This window comes from Balaenoptera physalus (assembly GCF_965194825.1).
Source record: "Balaenoptera physalus genome assembly, chromosome: 8".
Taxonomy (NCBI): Eukaryota; Metazoa; Chordata; class Mammalia; order Artiodactyla; family Balaenopteridae; genus Balaenoptera; species Balaenoptera physalus.
The window spans coordinates 21,271,380-21,294,527 of record NC_138887.1 but is presented as its reverse complement, the minus strand read 5'-3'; the positions used below and the strand labels follow the sequence as shown (position 1 = coordinate 21,294,527).

General features: G+C 38.6%; 1 protein-coding gene across 7 annotated transcripts in view; it reads left to right on the top strand.

The window, feature by feature from the left end:
* MAGI2 (membrane associated guanylate kinase, WW and PDZ domain containing 2) overlaps positions 1–23,148 on the top strand; it is a 1,336,469-nt gene that overhangs the window by 1,009,820 nt on the left and 303,501 nt on the right. For 5 of the 7 annotated variants that reach the window (XM_082473412.1, XM_082473411.1, XM_082473410.1 and 2 more), the window contains 2 exons: positions 16,906–17,027; positions 18,928–19,110. In XM_082473412.1, the coding sequence (XP_082329538.1) occupies positions 16,906–17,027; positions 18,928–19,110 (305 nt within the window). Of the gene's footprint in view, positions 1–16,905; positions 17,028–17,376; positions 17,506–18,927; positions 19,111–23,148 lie in introns of all 7 variants that reach the window. The other 2 variants (XM_082473409.1, XM_082473408.1) reach the window with 1 other exon arrangement.

Sequence of the window (23,148 nt, the reverse complement as noted above, 5' to 3'; positions counted from 1 at the left end):
CTCCCATTCTGAGGGTTGTCTTTTTGTCTTGTTTATGGTTTCCTTTGACGTGCAAAAGCTTTTAAGTTTCATTAGGTCCCATTTGTTTATTTTTGGTTTTATTTCCATTACTCTAGGATGTGGATCAAAAAAGATCTTGCTGTGATTTATGTCAAAGTGTGTTCTTTCTATGTTTTCCTCTAAGAATTTTATAGTGTCCAGTCTTACATTTAGGTCTCTAATCCATTTTGAGTTTATTTTTGTGTATGGTGTTAAGGAGTGTTCTAATTTCATTCTTTTACATGTAGCTGTCCAGTTTTCCCAGCACCACTTGTTGAAGAGACTGTCTTTTCTCCATTGTATATCCTTGCCTCCTTTGTCATGAATTAGTTGACCATAGGTGTGTGGGTTTACCTCTGGGCTTTCTATCTTGTTCCATTGATCTATGTTTCTGTTTTTGTGCCAGTACCATATTATCTTGATTACTGTAGCTTTGTAGTATAGCCTGAAGCCAGAGAGTCTGATTCCTCCAGCTCCGTTTTATTCCCTCAAGAGTGCTTTGGCTATTCGGGGTCTTTTGTGTCTCCATACAGATTTTAAGATTTTTTGTTCTAGTTCCATAAATGCCATTGGTAATTTGATAGGGATTGCATTGAATCTGTAGATTGCTTTGGGTAGTATAGTCATTTTCACAATATTGATTCTTCCAATCCAAGAACATGGTATATCTCTCCATCTGTTGGTATCATCTTTAATTTCTTTCAGCAGTGTCGTATCATTTTCTGCATACAGGTCTTTTGTCTCCCTAGATAGGTTTATTCCTAGGTATTTTATTCTTTTTGTTGCCATGGTAAATGGGAGTGTTTCCATAATTTCTCTTTCAGATTTTTCATCATTAGTGTATAGGAATGCAAGAGATTTCTGTGCATTAATTTTGTATCCTGCAACTTTACCAAATTCATTGATTACCTCTAGTAGTTTTCTGATGGCATCTTTAGGATTCTCTATGTATAGTATCAGGTCATCTGCAAACAGTGACAGTTTTACTTCTTCTTTTCCAATTTGTATTCCTTTTATTTCTTTTTCTTCTCTGATTGCCGTGGCTAGGACTTCCAAAACTGTGTTGAGTAATAGCGGTGGGAGTGGACATCCTTGTCTTGTTCCTGATCTTAGAGGAAATGCTTTCAGTTTTTCCCCATTGAGAATGATGTTTGCTGTGGGTTTGACATATATGGCCTTTATTATGTTGAGGTAGGTTCCTCTGTACCCACTTTCTGGAGAGTTTTTATCATAAATTGGCGTTGAATTTTGTCAAAAGCTTTTTCTGCATCTATTGAGATCATATCGTTTTTATTCTTCGATTTGTTAATATGGTGTATCACATTGATTGATTTGCATACATTGAAGAATCCTTGCATCCCTGGGATAAATCCCACTTGATCATGGTGTATGAATCTTTTAATGTATTGTTGGATTCTGTTTGCTAGTATTTTGTTGAGGATTTTTGCAACTATGTTCATCAGTGATACTGGTCTGTAATTTTCTTTTTTTGTAGTATCTTTGTCTGGTTTTGGTATCAGGGTGATGGTGGCCTCATAGAATGAGTTACGGAGTGTTCCTTCCTCTGCAATTTTTTGGAAGAGTTTGAGAAGGATGGGTGTTAGCTCTTCTCTAAATGTTTGATAGAATTCACCTGTGAAGCCATCTGGTCCTGGACTTTTGTTTGTTGGAAGATTTTTAATCACAGTTTCAATTTCAGTGCTTGTGATTGGTCTGTTCATATTTTCTATTTCTTCCTGGTTCAGTCTTGGAAGGTTATACCTTTCTAAGAATTTGTCCGTTTCTTCCAGGTTGTCTATTTTATTGGCATAGAGTTGCTGGTAGTAGTCTCTTAGGATGCTTTGTATTTCTGTGGTGTCTATTGTAACTTCTCCTTTTTCATTTCTAACTGTATTGATTTGAGTCCTCTCCCTCTTTTTCTTCATGAGTCTTGCTAATGGTTTATCAATTTTGTTAATCTTCTCAAAGAATCAGCTTTTAGTTTTATTGATCTTTGCTATTGTTTTCTTTGTTTCTATTTCATTTATTTCTGCTCTGATCTTTATGATTTCTTTTCTTCTGCTAACTTTGGGTTTTGTTTGTTCTTCTTTCTCTAGTTCCTTTAGGTGTAAGGTTAGATTCTTTATTTGAGATTTTTCTTGTTTCTTGAGGTAGGCTTGTATAGCTGTAAACTTCCCTCTTAGAACTGCTTTTGCTGCATCCCATAGGTTTTGGATTGTCGTGTTTTCATTGTCATTTGTCTCTAGGTATTTTTTGATTTCCTCTTTGATTTCTTCAGTGATGTCTTTGTTATTTAGTAACGTATTGTTTAGCCTCCATGTGTTTGTGTTTTTTACGTTTTTTTCCCTGTAATTCATTTCTAATCTCATAGCGTTGTGGTCAGAAAAGATGCTTGATATGATTTCAATTTTCTTAAATTTACTGAGGCTTGATTTGTGACCCAAGATGTGATCTATCCTGGAGAATGTTCCATGCACACTTGAGAAGAAAGTGTACTCTGCTGTTTTTGGATGGAATGTCCTATAAGTATCAATTAAATATATGTGGTCTATTTTGTCATTTAAACCTTCTGTTTCTTTATTTATTTTCATTTTGGATGATCTGTCCATTGGTGTAAGTGAGGTGTTAAAGTCCCCCACTATTATTGTGTTACTGTCAATTTCCTCTTTTACAGCTGTTAGCAGTTGCCTTATGTATTGAGGTGCTCCTATGTTGGGTGCCTATATGTTTATAATTGTTATATCTTCTTCTTGGATTCATCCCTTGATCATTATGTAGTGTCCTTCCTTGTCTCTTGTAACATTCTTTATTTTAAAGTCTATTTTATCTGATATGAGTATAGCTACTCCAGCTTTCTTTTGATTTCCATTTGCATGGAAAATCTTTTTCCATCCCCTCACTTTCAGTCTTTGTATGTCCCTAGGTCTGAAGTGGGTCTCTTGCAGACCGCATATATACGGGTCTTGTTTTTGTATCCATTCAGCGAGCCTGTGTCTTTTGGTTGGAGCATTAATCCATTCACGTTTAAGGTAATTATCAATATGTATGTTCCTATTACCCTTTTCTTAATTGTTTTGGGTTTGTTTTTGTAGGTCCTTTTCTTCTCTTGTGTTTCCCACTTAGAGAAGTTCCTGTAGCATTTGTTGTAGAGCTGGTCTGGTGGTGCTGAATTCTCTTAGCTTTTGCTTGTCTGTAAAGCTTTTGATTTCTCCATCAAATCTGAATGAGATCCTTGCCGGGTCGAGTAATCTTGGTTGTAGGTTCTTCCCTTTCATCACTTTAAGTATATCATGCCACTCCCTTCTGGCTTGTAGAGTTTCTGCTGAGAAATCAGCTGTTAACCTTATGGGAGTTCCCTTGTATATTTTTTGTCATTTTTCCCTTGCTGCTTTCAATAATTTTTCTTTGTCTTTACTTTTTGCCAATTTGATTACTATGTGTCTTGGCATGTTTCTCCTTGGGTTTATCCTGTATAGGACTCACTGTACTTCCTGGACTTGGGTGGCTATTTCCTTTCCCATGTTAGGGAAGTTTTCGACTCTAATCTCTTCAAATACTTTCTCGGGTCCTTTGTCTCTCTCTTCTCCTTCTGGGACCCCATAATGCGAATGTTGTTGCATTTAATGTTGTCCCAGAGGTCTCTTAGGCTGTCTTCATTTCTTTTCATTCTTTTTTCTTTATTCTGTTCCGTAGCAGTGAATTCCTACCATTCTGTCTTCCAGGTCACTTATCCATTCTTCTGCCTCAGTTATTCTGCTATTGATTCCTTCTAGTGTAGTTTTCATTTCAGTTATTGTATTGTTCATCTCTGTTTGTTTGTTCTTTAATTCTTCTAGGTCTTTGTTAAACATTTCTTGTGTCTTCTCGATCCTTGGCTCCATTCTTTTTCCAAGGTCATGGATCATCTTCACTATCATTATTCTGAATTATTTTTCTGGAAGGTTGCCTATCTCCACTTCATTTAGTTGTTTTTCTGGGGTTTTATCTTGCTCCTTCATCTGGTACATAGCCCTCTGCCTTTTCATCTTATCTATCTTTCTGTAAATGTTGTTTTTGTTCCACAGGCTGCAGGATTGTATTTCTTCTTGCTTCTGCTGTCTGCCCTCTGGTGGATGAGGCTATCTCAGAGGCTTGTGCAGGTTTCCTAATGGGAGGGACTGGTGGTGGGTAGACCTGACTGTTTCTCTGGTGGGCAGAGCTCAGTAAACCTTTAATCCACTTGACTGCTGATGGATGGGGCTGTGTTCCCTCCCTGTTGGTTGTTTGACCTGAGGCAACCCAACACTGGAGCCTACCTTGGCTCTTTGGTGGGGCTAATGACAGACTCTGGGAGGGCTCACACCAAGGAGTACTTCCCATAACTTCTGCTGCCAGTGTCCTTGTCCCCACGGTGAGCCACAGCCACCCCCCGCCTCTGCAGGAGACCCTCCAACACTAGCAGGTAGGTCTTGTTCAGTCTCCCCAGGGGTCACTCCTCCTTCCCCTGGGCCCCAATGTGCACAGTACTTTGTGTGTGCCCTCCAAGAGTGGAGTCTCTGTTTCCTCCAGTCCTGTCGAAGTCCTGCAATCAAATCCCACTAGCCTTCAAAGTCTGATTCTCTAGGAATTCCTCCTCCCGTTGCTGGACCCCCAGGTTGGGAAGCCTGACAGGGGACTCAGAACGTTCCCTCCAGTGGGTGGACTTCTGTGGTATAAGTGTTCTCCAGTCTGTGAGTCACCCACCCAGCAGTTATGGGATTAGATTTTACTGTGATTGTGCCCCTCCTACCGTCTCATTGTAGCTTCTCCTTTGTCTTTGGATGTGGGGTATCTTCTTTGGTGAGTTTCAGTGTCTTCCTGTCAATGATTGTCCAGCAGCTACTTATGATTCTGGTGTTCTCACAAGAGGGAGTGAGAGCGTGTCCTTCTACTCCGCCATCTTGGTTCAGGCTCCGGCAGCCATTTTCCTGTGTTAAATAAGCCTCGTTATTTTCTCATTATGCCTGCTGATCAAAGAGTACTTAATATGTAACAGCATTTTCTTTCCCTTTCTACTTGTTATTTGGCTAGACAATAACATATATTACCATTCTTTTATTTTATTTTAATTTTTTTAACAATCCCATCATGTGAGTGTTAAAGAAAGAAGACTTACAAAAAGGGTGCATTATTATAATAGAATCTCCTTTCAAAGCTCTGACAAAAAGTAGAAATGTATTTGGTATCAACAGATATGAGACTGATTATCATTAAATAAAAAGTCAGAAAGATAAAGATAAGGTTATAAACAAAAAGTCAGGTAAGAACTATGTTTTTTTCACCGCTATCAAAGCTGAATACATTTGAAAGGATACTGTTTTCCTTTTTTTATAGTACAGTGACATTGTTAAACATTATTTATTACTAGTGTTTAACAGATGACTTTAGATGAAATTATCTTATAATAGACAGCTAATTGTGTAATAAAAATAGACGGATCACACATTTTTTATTATCAAATTTCATATGTTAAATCTAGCTAAGTAAGATGAACTTTTAAATTATCAATAAAAAAATCATGTTCTGTGGCTGAGCTTAACCGGATCTACTATAGGCAAAAAGAGACCATTTGCTTTGATAAACCAATAAAATTAAATTTGCATTAATTTAGTCCAGAAGAAACTCCTCACCATTAGATGTGTGGTTTCTGAAAGCTTATTAAGTTCCATTTATTGAGTCTGTCATAATGAAAAGAGCTTAGTTCCAATTTCCATTAAGCACAACACTCATATAGAGGTTGACAAAGTCCCCTCATTTTATTCTTACTTCACTTTCTCCAGTTTTAATTGGGCATCAAAAAACATATGAATATATTTTCAGATAGATAAAATGATAGGAATGATTATCTTTCTTTTTCCTGTAATATTACTTAGTAAGTTAGTTGGGGGCATTGACTTAATATGTAAATAGTTAATAAATATCAGTCAACCCAGAAAAGTCATATTAATTGCTACCGTCTACTAAGCACTTGGTATGTTTTAAGCATTTTACATAATTCATTTAGTCATTACCACAACACTGTATGTTAGATACTATTATTCATGTTTTACAGACAGAGAAACTTAAAGAAGCCAGACCATCAAGCTCGTAGGCGGTAGAAATAGAATTACAGCCCAGGACAGGAATTAAGAGACCTGATGCTGTCCATATTTAAGTTACACTTGACTCCCATACTCTCAGTACAACAAGATAATATTAAAATCTATACAGTGCTTCATCTTTAAACACTTTCACATATTTCTCTTCAAAACAGTCCTGTGAGGTGAATAGGATATTTACAGATGAGGCCATTGCAGTTCAGAGATATTAGGGGAACTTTACAAAGGTAGTGAGAGGTAGACTTAATCTTCAAATGTGGTTTAAACTTCAAACACTTGTTTGATCTTAAAAATAACAGAGAGTGATAACTGAGACTCATTGTAAGTGGCTTTCACTCTGGAGAAGCCCAATAGGTCCCTGTGAGATTGAGGAAACCAGAGTGCAGGTGGCTCCCCTCACCTATGTTACTGCTCACGGCCTAATCCACCATTTACAGGTAACTCTTTTTTTTTTTTTTTTTTAATTTTATAGCTACTTTTATTTTTATTTATTTATTTATTTTTGGCTGTGCTGGGTCTTCGGTTCGTGCGAGGGCTTTCTCTAGTTGCGGCAAGCGGGGACCACTCTTCATCGCGGTGCGGGGACCGCTCTTCATCGCGGTGCGCGGGCCTTTCAATATCGCGGCCCCTCCCGTTGCGGGGCACAGGCTCCAGACGCGCAGGCTCAGTAATTGTGGCTCACGGGCCCAGCCGCTCCGCGGCACGTGGGATCCTCCCAGAGCAGGGCTTGAACCCGTGTCCCCTGCATTAGCAGGCAGACTCTCAACCACTGCGCCACCAGGGAAGCCCTACAGGTAACTCTTATATGAGCGTCAAGGGGAGGTCTTACCTGCACTCGAGGTTCCCCCTTGTTACCACATAAGGAATTTCTGTAAGTAATTGAGTAAGTACCATGTTTTCATTCCTTACTGTATCACTGGACTTCAGCAGGACCTAACCTGTCCTTTTCAAGGTTTGAGACAAGACATATGTAGTTGTTATTATTGACTACCCCCATTCTCACTCACATACAACTCTAACCTTACTCATAAATATTAGTGCAGAATCTTATTATCATTATCATGATTGCTAGAGACAGTGGCCCGTGTTCAATTTCCAGAGTTGGTAAGGGCAAAGTTCAAGAAAAGTAGAGTTAAGATTAGCCCTAAGTGAGGCTAAAAGGCAACCCTTGGAGGAGACTCTTCTAGTTTGAAAACTAGGTCACCCAAAGCTGGTCTCCTGGCTCCTCACCCATATTCTCATTATCATTTCATTGCTCACTTTTTACAATATGCAAAACATACACACACATATATGTTTTCTTATAAAACATATTCAGCCCCTATTTCTATGCACATAATCATTGGGTTCTTTAAAAAAAATCGTTTAATAATCAAAATAATGTGCTATATTTTCACAGTTTTATCTTCCAAAAACCAGCATGTAATTTACAATGCCGTGAAAGTTTCCAGTTTCACAAATAACACTGATAATTGAGAATCACCTGGCTGAAGTAGTCACAGATTACTAAAGATAGCCCAAGCCTACATATACATAAGGAGTATCATTGAAAAGTAAATGTATATTTGTGTCAGAACCACCTAAATCAATGTTGTTGGAGTTGGCACTACACAGAGGTGGGTTTGATTCACGTATCTGCTTCTTACTGTGAGAACTGCAGAAAATTGTTTACCCTCTCTGAGGAGCCACTGAATTAAAAGCAAGGAACATATTTACCTGAGGGTTTGGCATATAGTATTTACTCAATGAATATTAGTTCCCATCTCTCGCTACTACCCACCGTTCTCCCATTATTCTGTCTTTTATTTACAAGGCTGACATTCATTTATCAAACAACTATTTCTTTCCACAAATGTGGCATCTGTTAAACAGAATTTAAATCTGAACAGCAACTAAGTAACTTTAAAAGCATGCAAGATGGAACGTTCTCGTGAAATATCCAACATCACACCTTTCATCTTCTTTATTTGCAGCTTTAGAATGGAAAATACAAGCTCGGCCAACACGGGAGCCTAAATTCACCAACCCTTCATGTGTATTGTGCAAAGGAACAAACAAGTTACATAAAAATACATCCCCTGTTACAGAAACATGAAACTATCATCTCAGAACTTTGCTCTTCTCGTAATGGCATAATTTTAGACATCATGTGTTAATTATATAAAACTCTGCAACAGTAGTTTTCCCCAAAAAGCAATCTATTAAAAACAACAATGAAGCAACTTACTGCCACCTTTCTTTGCTCTTGGTTCTGCTGAACCTTTATCCTCTCTTCCCACGACTTCTCTTCCATGCCTTTCTTATCTTCCCAGGGTTCTTATCTTCTCAGAATGACAGGCTCCTGCCCAGTCAGGGCCCACGGCCACTTATTAATGGCAAGGTATTGAAAGGTTCTCTGCAGATTCTAGGTATCCGGCAAAAGATCTTTTTCTCCCTAAGACTCATCAAAAGTACTTTTAATTTTGCTTTGTTTTCTAATTCTTCCTGCATTACTTTCTAACATATGAAAGGAATAGCTATGTGTTTTATTTTTCTCTGGTCTTAACAGTGTTAAAGACTCAGTAGTCAAGAATAATATTTTTTTAATCTTTTTCTCACTCTGAATATTAGACTTGGAAACCTGGGGAGGTTTGCTATTATATAAAGTTGGAATTATCTTCCTATCATGTTGACTTTCAAAATCTCACAGCCTTGTTCCCAATCGTGTCCATCTCCCCTCACTGGCACTCCTTCCCTGACTCCCTCCTTCCTGGATAATCCTAGACATTAGTGATGTCGCCTTCACGATTCCTCACTGTTCCGAGTGTCCTTGGTCATTCTCTGACTCACCTTGATGTCAGGCCCAAAGTATTCCTGTACCCATGGCTGTGTACGTCTAACATTACATATGAGTTATGTGTATGCACAGGTTTTTAATACTTAATCGTATTTTTTGGAGTTCAGTAGACTTAGGGTATATTGCGACTTCACATTTTAACAACTCATACCTAAGTTATTAATAAATTGCAATCCAGTTCAACATACAGTATATTACAAGTCAGATCATTCTCACCCTTCCCAGCACTTTATAAGGTCTAGTTCCCTGGGTAATGTGATTCTTCACAGTGAGAGAGCATCTTGTCCATCCTCATAACACCGGGTGAGTACAATAACCAGTACATTGGAGGTAACGACTAAATGATGCTGAAATGACTGGGAATTCTAGGGAGCACTGCAACTTTTCCTATGTGGTTAATATGGCAAAACTCATTCTGTAATCCCCCCAAGTTCAGGAATAAGGCACATCCTCCAGGATGGAGACTTTCCAAGTTATGGCCAGCCATTAGACTAAAGCCATAATGGAAGTAGGGAAACTTGAAACAAAACAAAACCTTATCCCATGGCTTGGAAGTATCCTCCTCGTCTTGAAGCTCATCCTCTCCCCCATGCCTCCCGCTCTCACGGAACCACCCACACGCAAACATACGCATGTGTGTATTCACGAGCCCCATACTCTGGCTAAGCAGGATGGATATTCCCAAACACCTTTGAATCCACTATTCTCTTCCTAAAATGCCTCCTTCTCCATCTGGCAAAATACATCTATCCTCTTAGAATCTGCTTAAGTGTCACTTCCTTTGTGACGCTTCCCTGAACCATCAGACTAAGTTGTCTTTTCTTCTTTGGAGTCCCCACTTTGTGCATACAAATTTTCTGACCACTTATAGAGGGACCAACTCAGCCCAATTTACCCAGGACAGTCCAGGTTTTAGAAAAGGAAGTCCTGCACCCTGGGAAACGATTTAGTCCTAGACAAACCTGGGGTGGTTGGTCACCCAACTTGCGTGTCTGCCCCGTTGGAGTACAGACCCCCTTGGTGAAGGGGTTGTGCTGTATTCATTTTCGTGTTCCCAGTGCCTAGCGCACTGATACATTCATGAAAGTTACATGAGACTTAAAGGACTAAAGCCAGTGAGTCAGGGTTGGCAGACACCAGTGGAGGAGAATTGATCTAGTCTTGTCTCTTAACACTGAAAGATGTTGCAATAGTGTAGTCTTGTGGTCTCCTTCTAGCTAAGCTCTATTCTCCCTCTAAGTTTATGACTCACCACTTTTGCTCAATCTATTGTTACCTTTGATAACAATAACCTCCTCCTGCACCCAGCAATAAAATTTAAGAGAGGGAAGGGATGGATAAAAAACATTTTTAAATGCATGCCTACTGGCTCTGAAATTTTTAAAAATGAGTCTGTGTATCTTGCAGGTCCTGGGGGCTTCACAGCACGATTGACAGTGCACAGTGTCATTTCTGCTGAGAGTAAAATCTCAAGTTTTCCAAGTAATTGGTAAATAGTAATGGCTAAGCGATGAATCCCCCTTATAGATAAGATACACATAAAATACACATTACAAATCAATGCCAACTAAATAACTTGCCACTACTACTAGGGAAGGGAAGAGAGCTCATTTATCTGAAAATATATCCACATTTGGGAAGCTCTGCCCGGTGGGGAATGGAGGACAGACTCCTTAGCTATGAGAGTTTCAGCACAAATATAAAAATACTCTTCTCAGTTGGCCGTGATTCCACCTCCCACTTGGACACTATGTCCCCAGATCAGACGCCCTCATGTCCAGAAAGAGCAAGAGAAAGTAACACGTGACTCAATCTTCCCACCCACATTCATAAAGCAAATTCACATTTCCCTCAGGTACAGTAGGGAATAATGAATGGACATTTATAGAAAGAAAGTTATCACTTAAGTGTTAGAATTGGGAAGAAATCTTTCAAGAGGCGGGATTCAATTAGTCTGTTTTTAAAAAATGCTCCAAGTAAAATAGATTTAATTCTTCCATTTATCCAAAGCTCATTTTTTTTTAAATAAAGTATATTTAAAACATTAGTCTTTAATCTAGATTTTCAAAGCACCATAAGGCATACATCATATTATGGAAAGCCTATTTTATAGTTCTTTTTGTTTCTGTTTTATCTCCCCTGCTAGACTGTGTGTCTGATTGATCTTTGCCCCTACCTGCGCCCACTACCAAAGTGCCTAGCAAAGACCATTTGAGAAACAAATATCTGATGAATTACAGTAGCATCTATTGAGTACTTACATCCAGGCACTGGTCTTAAGTGATTTACTCATTTTAATTTATTTAATATGCACAACAACTTTATGAGGTGGTCTTACTTTTATCCCAGCTTTATAGATGAAAACTTTTGAAGCACAGGGAGGGTAAATAATGTGTGAAAGATCATATGCCTAGGATGTGGTGGGGCTTGGATGTGAATGCCAGCAATGTGACTGCAGTGACCAAGCTCTTAACACAGTGTCCTGCCTTCTATCGAGAGGGTTGGCCCCAGAAGATCCCTGTAGAGTTATTACCTTCTCTTAGCTTCTGAAGCAAGAGGAAGATTTTATTCCATCTATCTCACCTGGATAGTAGAGAAAACTTTATGGGGTCTTCTCAAAGCTTGTATTTAAATGAATAAAAATACAGACAGGGAGGGGGCAGTGTGTGTGTTTGGCTACCAGTGTAGCTACAGTTTAGGGGTTCAGATGTGAGGAGGCAACATACACTTTCCTGACCATCCAGAAGTATGGGAGTCAGAATTAGGGTCAAGGAAAACCTATGGAATTCCAAGCAACCCGGAAATTCATACTGTGATTCCATTCAGGAATTATTCTCTCTTAAAAAAAAAAAAATGCTCCCAGTAAAATAGATTTTGGGAAGCCCCAAAAGGAGCAGGTTTGCATAGAAGGGATGACATACTGAGCTGCAACCCCAAACCCCAAGCCAACCTTCCCACACCCAGTGCTGAGGAGCTGCCTCCTGGTGCTCCCATATTTTGTCCCTAATGTAGTGCTTTGCCATTTGAGCACATTTCTGTTGTAACACAAGACAGCAGATCCAAATCTTTCATCACAGAAGTGGGATGACTTTTTCACTATCACGAGAAAGTCTTGAAAGATTCTCTGTTTTGAAGGATTCCATGGATCATTACCCAAATGCAGATTGGTTATAGCACATAAGTTGGCTTCACCATAAGTTCTGTCACAACATATATTTTATGGGAGAGTTAAACTGGAAAACAGTGAGATCTATGACCTTTCATACATGCCTGCCTCCCTCCAGGCATTTATTCAACAAATATTTATTGAGCACTGGCTACCTCATGCATTGGAGTAATTAGTGTAGCCACCTTGATCATCTTGGAAATATTTTACTCGTGGTACAATCTCCACTCGAAAGTTGCTTTCTTCGTCTCTCACACTGAGCCAAAGATCCATTTCTAACCTGTCAACTGACGTCAAGATGATGTGATAGTGACCAGTGGGTACAAAAGGTGTCATTTGTGACTATGCGCTAAAAGTGCGCCTCTCCAAAAACCCAGGAGAAGCAAGGTGGAGAGTTAATAAGCTGCAATATGGAGGGAGCACTGGTAGTGAGGGTCAGATGATGGCCTTCATCACCCAGCAGACCTGTCCTGTGTGTATTGATGGGCTCAGGGTGTACGACTTTCCCCCTGTTTCTTCCATTGCTTCCCCACAGTGAAGGAGGTGGCAGTCACACAGGACTCTGAGCTGGGACTACCCTTGGCAGCATATCATCCATCAGCTGCAAAGATTTCCTTCCTTCTGTGCATGTCTCACCCTTTTGTTGGCACGTGTCCTCTCTTCTAGAGCAAAAGAGCATTTCCTAGTATTCCCCAGGGCCCTACACAGAAAAAGAGACTTCCAGTTGAATAAGGCAAGAAAGTCCTTATTCAACTACCTTCTCACACCTTCTCAGCTTCTAACTTAGGGGATTGCAACCCTCGCTGCACTATAGAGTTATCTGGGAAGCTTTTTTTAAAAAATGTCAACGCCCGTACCCCATTTGGAGATTGTGGCTCAGTTGAGTTAGGGTGGGCCTGAGTCCTTTCCGTTGTTTGCTTTTTTTTTTTTTTTAATTTTATTTATTTATTTATTTATGGCTGTGTTGGGTCTTCGTTTCTGTGCGAGGGCTCTCCCCAGTTGTGGCAAGTGGGGGCCACTCTTCATCGCGGTGCACGGGCCTCTCACTATCGCGGCCTCTCTTGTTGCGGAGCACAGGCTCCAGACGCGCAGGCTCAGTAATTGTAGCTCACGGGCTTAGTTGGCCTAGTTGCTCCGCGGCATGTGGGATCCTGCCAGACCAGGGCTCGAACCCGTGTCCCCTGCATTGGCAGGCAGATTCTCAACCACTGCGCCACCAGGGAAGCCCTGTTGTTTGCTTTTTAAGTTCTTCAGGTTCATCCAGAACTACAAAGTACTGCCACATACGAACTTATCTTAAGTTTCCATTCCATTCCATAATGAAAAGGGGAGGGAGGAATTAAGCTGCAAATGAGTGACTGTACTGGCAAAGAGAGAAGGTGATGGAATGTTATCCTTGAATATCCTGTTCCCTTTGCCATTCCCACATGGAAGGATCTCATATCAGTAGTCTTTCTTTTTTGTAAGAGGAAATGGGGTTGTTGGGATCTACCCTCCTCAGAATATGTCTCTTATCCCCTTAGCTCTTAACACCTAAAAATTGTATTACTAAAATATGATAATAAACTAGATTTAACTAAAGACTAAGAACTCTTGGTAGCTTCCCAGGCTCCTGTTCAGTACAGAGCTGGATGAACTAGCTAATAATTCTCTCACAGAGCCTAAACAATGAGGAGGAGGATGACATTTGTCATTCACTTCCTTTTACACATTGTAAGTCCCCCAAATCCTTGCTAAAAGGACTTCAAACTATTCTTATTGGAAGCACAAGGAAGACAAGGCTTGTCTATTTAGCAACAATCATATTTCTTTGTAATAGGTCTTTTAAAGCTTGGGAGCATTTTAAATTCTAAATGAATGACTTTATTTGTGACAATGCAAATGTTCTGCAGCCATTAGCTCAAGACACTAAAGCCATCCCAGCTTCCACTCCTTGTCAGGTACAAGTCATACCAGACGAGTTCATTGGTATTTTCATTCTCTGTGAAATGTAGAACTTCACTTTGATGGTGAATGGAATCTTTTCAACATAGTTTCCATAAAGCAAGTGGCTATGACTTTTCTAAGGAAGTAATTATATGCAGGTAGCAAGTTGGAGGAACCCAACTGTATAGTAAATCTACCCCAGAAAGTTCTTGTAATGTATTTTCTAAGGATAAAGTTATGTATATGATGAACAACGACCTAGAAAAACAGAAACAGAACAGACAGGAAATGAAGAAAGCTGATACTTCGGTACACCTCAGAACTGTTTCTGCTTTCTCAAAATTAGTAAATATATTTGCAGACAAAAGTTTTAAAACACATATTCATCATTTAACAAAAAAAATATTATCTCTCACTATGCCCAGTGCTTAGTATACAAAGTTGAATAACACATGGATCCTGTATACAGGTGTGCACAGTCTAGAGAAGGAAATAAACATGAAAATCAATTATAAAACACAGTATGATAAGGTTACTAAATTCATTATTGTGTCATTATCATTTAGGATGTTGTATACTACATCACAGAAACACCTTTATCCAAGACCTGGAAAGAGTGATCTCAAGAGAGTCAGTAACAGGAATACTATGTTCTTCAGAACAACTGTCTTGAGTTTATTTTAAATACTGTGAAGAATATAACTGGTTTCTCTTTCTTGCTGAATTAGCAGCTTGAAAGCTCAAAGCTAATTTGCAACATAACTCTAGTAAACAAATAGGATCCTATATTATTAATTTTGTCTATTGATCTTCCACCTAGACTCAACTAACTTCACCCTGGATTTTGTTTACTCTTCCTTGTTGTTGTTCTTTAAAAGGGCCTCAGATTCTCTTGACTATGAGGCAGGGTGTAAGAAAATAAACTGTGATGACAGAAGTCTGTTGAAGGTTTTATGACAGCCAAGGGGAGGAACACGACACAGGCAGAGAATGTTGCTGGGTGAGGTTGGAGAAGGAGTTATGGAACAGATGGAAAAAACATTGTAATAATAATGACAATAACAGCAACAGCACTTATAAATAATAGTAATAGAGAATAACTATACTTTGAAAATAAAGAACAACTATACCTTACAATTGTGGGGTCCTCCCTGTATATCTGTACTTTGCAAACATTATTTCTCTTATCTTCACAGCAACTCCAAGAAGTAGATATTAATGTCCCCATTTTACAGATGAGAATATTGATGCTCAGAGAGTTTAGTAATTTGCCTAAGATGCCATCTCAAACCCAGGCTGTCTAGCTTCAGCGGCTACACCACTAATGCTCTGAGTCTCACGGGAAAAGAGAAGAAGCTTGATAGGTTGTTGCTGATTTGAGTGGCTCCGAGTGTATCCAAAGCAAAAGGTGCATGTGGTGATGCAGCCAAAGGAGAAGATATGGAGATGAGTAAGGGCAGAGTCAGAAATAATATTTCTTTAGGTAATAGGAAGATTTCAAAGGAGTTTAGTAAGAGACACTAGAGGGGTGGCATGTACCTGATTTTGGTTCTTTGTACAAACAAAAATAGGATTATTGTATGAGAGCATGAAGAGGAGAGAGGGCTTAGAAGAGGAATGAACAGTTACTCAGTACTTAACTCTGTGCCAGGTACTACATATAAATTTCCTCAGTCAAGTCTCATGGCAACAGTCTTGAATTCTAATTCTCCCCATTTTAAAGGTCATGAGACTGACACACAAGAGGTCAAATGACTTGCTCTAAATCACATGCCTAGAAGTGAAAACGCTGGGAATTGACCACATCTGTCTCTAAAATTCATCCTTTACCTACATACCTTCTCTTTTCAATTTATGATTTCACACTGACGAGTGTACACATACTTAATGTGCACACGCGCACACACAATCCTCTTATTTTAGGTCTATAAATACACGTAAGAAAAGGAAGGAGGTAAAAGAAACAAAATCTCAACAACCAATTTTCTGTTAGTATAAGTCAGATAATTCCTGGTGAGACAGAAAAGCGATTGTCAGAAACACGGTAAGACGACTGCAGTATAATACTACTTAACACTGCTGCTAGGCAGGGCTGTGGTTCCCACCCTCTCCATGGACAAGGAACTCTAAACTTTATACAAGAATGCATCACACTGTAAGAATACTATAAGGAATTCTTAAACCCTAAGCCCTTGGTTTAGCTGATCCACACTTGCTTAAAGATGCTCTGTGTCTGATATCTAGAAGTTTATTGTCTCACCAGGGAGAATGTAAATACTCTGCTTTTGACTGATCTCACTATCAATCATCCTACAGGTATCCCACAACTCCTAAATATCCTTAGGAGTGTTTCCGCACAGTCCTTTAATCCAAGTCTGTCTGATTCTAAAATGTGTGGACTTCAGTCGCTCTAAGAGTAAAGCAATTAGTGAATTGACCTTATACTTATCCTATTGGCTATTGGGACTTTACAAAGCTTAGAAATACTTTACAAATACTTCTTTCTTAAGCACCATTTGGTATAAATTTCATTTGTTGGCCACTTATTTGAATGCACCAAACTCGTCTCAAACTAACACAGTAGACCAGAAAGCAAGTTCACATTCTAGTTCTTTTGGCCGAATCATGCATAACTTAAATACAATACCATATGATAGAGCCATTGAGAGCTCTGTTCTTATCCCAGAAATGCGCACCGTACACAGGCCAGCTCCAGCAGAGGCCTGACTGCGTGCTGGTGGGACATTCAGCTAGAGCTATTCCTATGTTCTTTTAAATGACTTTGCCCCACTGTTATCCTAATTTGAAATTTTATTTTTCAGCCACATAAATAGAAGAACACAGTTTGAAAACCCTGTCCTGGAAGCAAAAAGGAAGCTACAGCAGCATAACATGCCCCACACAGAACTTGGAACAAAGCCCCTGCAGGCCCCAGGCTTCCGAGGTTAGTACCTGTCAACACGCAGTGTTTCAAAGAGAAAGACTGTCTATCGAACTGCCTGCTCTCCAAATAGGCCTTTAGCTTGGACCATTTCATATAATTGATTTGCTTTCCCCCAGACCCCTCAATTAGCTTCAGCTGGGTGTTTGCTCTGTCTCTAAACTCATGCATTTAGCATTCACGAGTGAAGGTAACGCCTCAGGTAGCACCTTATAGGAATTTACAGCACGTTGCCAGGTAGAGCTGAACGGGTATGACGGTGGTACCGTAAACTGCAGAGATCCATAGAGACTCTTAAGTTTGTCCTCAAATGACCAAGCACACGAATGAGGCTTGTTCTCCTCTGTGACAGTAGACAGCTCCTCATCGACAGTACCTAGGCCCAAACCCGCCTGGCCCCGCGCTGCCCGGGAGCGGTCACGCAGCGTGAGTGACCTGTCTTACTATGGGCGCCACCTGGCCTGGAGGCCCGGGTGCATCGGTATGTCCTGGGTTGCTTGCTGCACCTCACTTCACCCTGGAGCCACATACAGGAATGAGATGCTGCACACGCTTTTCACATCTTAGTGGGCTCTCACTCACACGTGGAAGCACGAAGGAGGCTCTGGTAGTCGGGAAGTCTAGATATGCCTACGGTTGATTTCACGCCGTATCACTACAGCACAATAAGGATGAATGTAAAGGTCTCACCGTTGGAACTTCTCTCCAAATTGTAAACTTTACTTTCATAAAGGGAACGGAGGTGACAAGATTATGTATGTTTTTTATTTATATTTTAAAGAAGTGCTCTGTCTTCTTCACAAAGATATATGAGATATGTAAATAGACAAAGTAAAATTCCAATATAATGACTCATGACTTTATAGTTTGTCCATTACACATCACCTAAAATGGAACAACAGCAAACAGAATACTTAACTAAGTCACTGTGTACAGTTTGGCTGTTTTAAATATCAAATCATATCACCCAAAATGGAACAACTAAAAAAATATATATAAAATACTTGACAGTGATAACATTTAAAGCAGATATTAATTCTAATTCCTAGTATAACTATTATTTTTAAAACATTTAATATATATAGGAATATACTTATTACCGATCATAGCTGAAAAAGCATGTTAAATAACAAATTACTAGTTAAACCTCTATGAGTGGGTTCAAGTTCTGTTCAGATTATTTAGGTATATGATTTGAACATGTCAACATATTATTACAAAATATGTTACCTTTACATTCATAATTATATCTAGAGATATTGGCTTGCCTCTTGCCCACATTTTAGAGTATACTAAACACTCTCAGGTCAGTAGAAATGGATTTATCTGGTTATCTTTATAGCATCTCATAATATAAACAAAAGCTAACTCAGTCCCACATCCAGGCACTCTTTCTAAGCAATTTAGACGTTTGAAGAGGTCCTAATATTCCACTGCGCCTATTTTTTTGGAAACAACATAGTCCATTTCGGTTTTCTAGTCCTGTCCCTTCAAGGTTTGGGGCAGCACCGGCCACTCACACATACCTCCTACCTGGACCTTTTCAGAACAAGGGAAATGCATCCGGATGTATCTGGATGATTTTAGGCTCCGCTTTATCTTTACCTGTTGATTCAGCCCTTTTTAACCACAAGAAGGTGAATTTAGTGAATGGAAACACTGAGGACAAAAAAAAATCTCTCTCCAAACCAAGCAGCTCTTTCACCTTTCCCTGCACGCTTGGGACTGCTCTGCGTTTGTGGGAAGTGCTTAGAGGTGCGCTTCTGAAGTCACGCCTGCTTGCATTTACTATAATTAACCCCACAGTTACCCCTGGGATCGCTGCTCAGTGGCTGGCTTTTCCCCATGTAAGAACATGCCTTAACTGTGCTTTTTCTTTTTTAACTTCTATCGGCCAATGTAGAAAAACCACTCTTTACCCGGGATGCATCCCAGTTGAAGGGAACATTTCTCAGCACCACACTGAAAAAGAGCAACATGGGGTTTGGATTTACCATCATTGGTGGAGATGAGCCTGATGAGTTTCTGCAGGTGAAAAGCGTGATTCCCGATGGGCCTGCAGCACAGGACGGAAAAATGGAAACGGGTAAGTTCCTTAATACTTTAGAAAATTGTTTTGCAACTTTTTTCCTAAGGCAAATATGAGGAGCTTCTTTCTGTGTTTTTAATTTGAAGGTCAAAGGTCACTTCACTTTAGGACGACCACAGATTATGTCTCCCCTAAATTTAATAATAATCAAATTGAAGTATTTCTGGAAACAACTTTAAATACCATTTTTGTATCATTTTTCTGACTGCCCCTTCTATTTGCTGGATTCAGTGGACCCTTGAGATTGACACTTTTCTAATTTATTTCTGGAGTCCCTTCTCAGGGATGTGATTAACATTTCATACTTTTCTTGCTTATGTTCAACTATTGATATTTTAAAAATCTTTATTAATCTTATAGTATTCTCATGCTGAATTGCCCAGGTTAGTTATATTTAAATATGCACGCTCATCTCGTAGAAAAAATGTTAATGGTATTCATTTTTATATATCCCCGTACAATGTTTTAATATATAAGGTTTTTTTCTCTAGTCCTTATGAATGAATTTTCATATGCAGTTACTTGGATATCTATCAAATTATAATCAAAATTCATTTAACATGGAAATGCAGAGGCAAATTAAGGGCAAGAAAATATAAAATATGAAAGGTGCACAGAGACAGAGAAAAAAGTAATGAACTAAGTCTGATTTTGTAGTCTGATTTTAAATTCTCCTACCTGGTCCGTGACTTGGGATTAGTCCCATAATTTATAAATACTATTTTCCTTGTCTGGAAAATAAAGAAGAAATCAAATTTGATCTGATTTAAATAATAATCAAATACTGATTTAAGAATTTTGGAGTATTGTTTTTGAAATGCCTTAGAAAATTACAAAGTGTAATAACTATATATCACCATCTCACACTTTTCCCAACATTGATATAATTTATGATGTTAACTTACTAAAGTCAATGGGTCCTAAAAGATACAGAAATTAGAGAATTACTTTTGAGGAAAAATTATGCCATTTGTATGCTCCATACATTTACAAATTGTTATTACGTGGTTTTTAAAGTGGTTTGTGTATGAAGAAACAACATAAAATTGAGACCTTCATCTGACATTTTTCATTTTAAAAGTGACTGTTTATTAAATGGTTCCTATAGAAAGAACATCTTTTCAAGGTCACCTAATGAGTATATTTGTCACTGCCAGTCACTAGTGAGTAATAATATATTTAATAGATGTTACAGTTCCTTGAAAGTTGAGTAAAGTTTCAAAACTAACTAACCACATTTTTCAAATGCTACTGTTGTAAAAATCATGTGTACATAATTTTCCGCAAGTTAGAGAGTATCTAACTCTGCTGTTCATCTGGTGAGATTTTACTAAGCAGCCACACTTTCATGTTGCCAAAAATCACAAAAAAACATCAAATGACTCAATTAAAAATCATCCTATCACCTACAATTAGAATACGAGGAAATTGTGGATTTAATACCAACTTAGTAGAGGGAAAAGGATCCCCAATGCTTTTGAACTTCAGTGAAGTATTTAACAAACCCATTTCTTTTTTTCTTGTGTCAATATTTTTTTATTGAAGTATAGTTGATTTACAATACTGTGTTAATTTCTGCTGTACAGCAAAGTGATTCCATTATAGATACATATATATATATATATATATATATTCTTTTTTTATATTCTTTCCCATTATGGTTTATCGTAGGATACTGAATATAGTTCTCTGTGTTATACAGTAGGACCTTGTTGTTTATCCATTCTATATATAATAGCTCACATCTGCTAACCCGAACCTCCCACTGCATCCCTCCCCCAACCCCCTGCCCCCTTGGCAACAACAAGTCTGTTCTTTATGTCCGTGATTCTGTTTCATAGATAGGTTCATTTGTGTCATATTTTAGATTCCACATATAAGTGATATCATATGGTATGTGTCTTTCTCTTTCTGACTTACTTCACTTAGTATGATGATCTCTAGTTGCATCCATGTTGCTGGAAATGGCATTATTTCGTTCTTTTTTATAGCTGAGTATTATTCCATTGTATATATATATATACCACATCTTCTTTATCCATTCATCTGTCGATGGACATTTAGGTTGTTTCCATGTCTTGGCTATTGTGAATAGTGCTGCTGTCAACAGAGGGGTGCATGTATCTTTCCGAATTATAGTTTTGTCTGGATATATGCCCAGGAGTGGGATTGCTGGATCATATGGTAATTCTGTTTTTAGTTTTCTGAGGAACCTCCATACTGTTGTCCACAGTGGTTGCACCGACTTACATTCCCACCAACAGTGTAGGAGGGTCTCCTTTTCTCCATACCCTCTCCAGCATTTGTTACTTGTAGAGTTTTTAATGATGACCATTCTGACCTGTGTGAGGTGGTACCTCATTGTAGTTTTGATTTGCATTTCTCTAATAATTAGCAATGTTGAGTATCTTTTCATGTGCCTCTTTGGCTATCTGTATGCCTTCTTTGGAGAATGTCTCTTTAGGTCTTCTGCTCATTTTTTGATTGGATTGTTTGTTTTTTTGTTGTTGAGTTGTATGAGCTGTATGAAATTAAACACTTGTCAGTCGCTTTGGTTGCAAATATTTTCTCCCATTCTGTAGGTTGTCTTTGTTTTTTTATGGTTTCCTTTGCTGTGCAAAAGCTTGTAAGTTTAATTAAGTCCCATTTGTTTATTTTTGTTTTTATTTCTATTGCCTTGGGAGACTGACCTAGCAATTTATGTCAGAGAATGCTTTGCCTATGCTCTCTTCTAGGAGTTTTATGGTGTTGTGTCTTCTATTTAAGTTGTTAAGCCATTTTGAGTTTATTTTTGTGCACGGTGAGAGAGTGTGTTCTAACTTCATTGGTTTACATGTGGCTGTCCAACTTTCCCAGCACCACTTGCTGAAGAGACTGTCTTTTTCCCATTGTATATTCTTGCCTCCTTTTTTGAAGATTAATTGACTGTAGGTGTGTGGGTTTATTTCTGTACTCTCTATTCTGTTCCATTGAGTCATATGTCTATTTTTGTGCCAGTACCATGCCGTTTTGATTACTGTAGCTTTGTAGTATTGTCTGAAGTCTGGGAGGGTTAGGCCTCCTGCTTTATTCTTTTTCTTCAGGATTGCTTTGGCAATTCTGGGTCTTTTATGGTTCCATATGAATTTTAGGATTATTTGTTCTAGTTCTGTGAAAAATGTCATGGGTAATTTGATAGGGATTGTAATAAATCTGTAGATTGCTTTGGATAGTATGGCCATTTTAACAATATTAATCCTTCCAATCCAAGAGCATGGGATATCTTTCCATTTCTTTGAGTAATCTTCAGTTTCCCTTATTAATGTTTTATAGTTCTCAGCATATAAGTCTTTCACCTCCTTGGTCAGGTAACAAACCCATTTCTTTTCATAATAAAAAACCCAGTTATTTTTTTCTCTTGCCCAATCCCCTATTCTGTGTTTCAAAACTAGAAAAGACTTCTTTCAGTGTAAACTTAAAAGACAAAATAAAATAAAAAGGTTTGCACAATAAGGTGCTTTTCCTTCTCACTCATTTTCCTAATTTGCCACACTCACACAGTCTAAGTTAGCCTACTCAACAACAAAGTCAAAGCTTTATTTAGAATTTAGCAGATTTTCTGCATTTAAGATAATCACAGAACGGTCCTAATAGAAAGCGAGAACCTAGGATTTTATTCTGTTCACTGTCTCCTATTTATCCTTCTATTTATTCATTCAGCAAACACTTGTTAGGCTCCTTCCTTTCACAGTCATTGCTGTCCACCAGGACTACAAAGGTGGATATGACAAGGGCCAGGCTCTTGAGGAGTTTACATCCAGGAGGGGCTTTGGATATATAAACAAGTAATTGTAACACAGTATGAATAGGATGAGTCTGTAATAACCATGATGTTGGCACTAAGTCAGGAGAGTTGGGCAAGGGCACAACAGAATTTTTTTTAAAGTGTGTTTCTAACTATATAATTTTATTAGGCTTTTTAAGGATGATAATTTCTCTCATCAGAAAAGAAAATAAAATGTTGAAATCCACTGCTTATTAAATAGTCAAAAATAT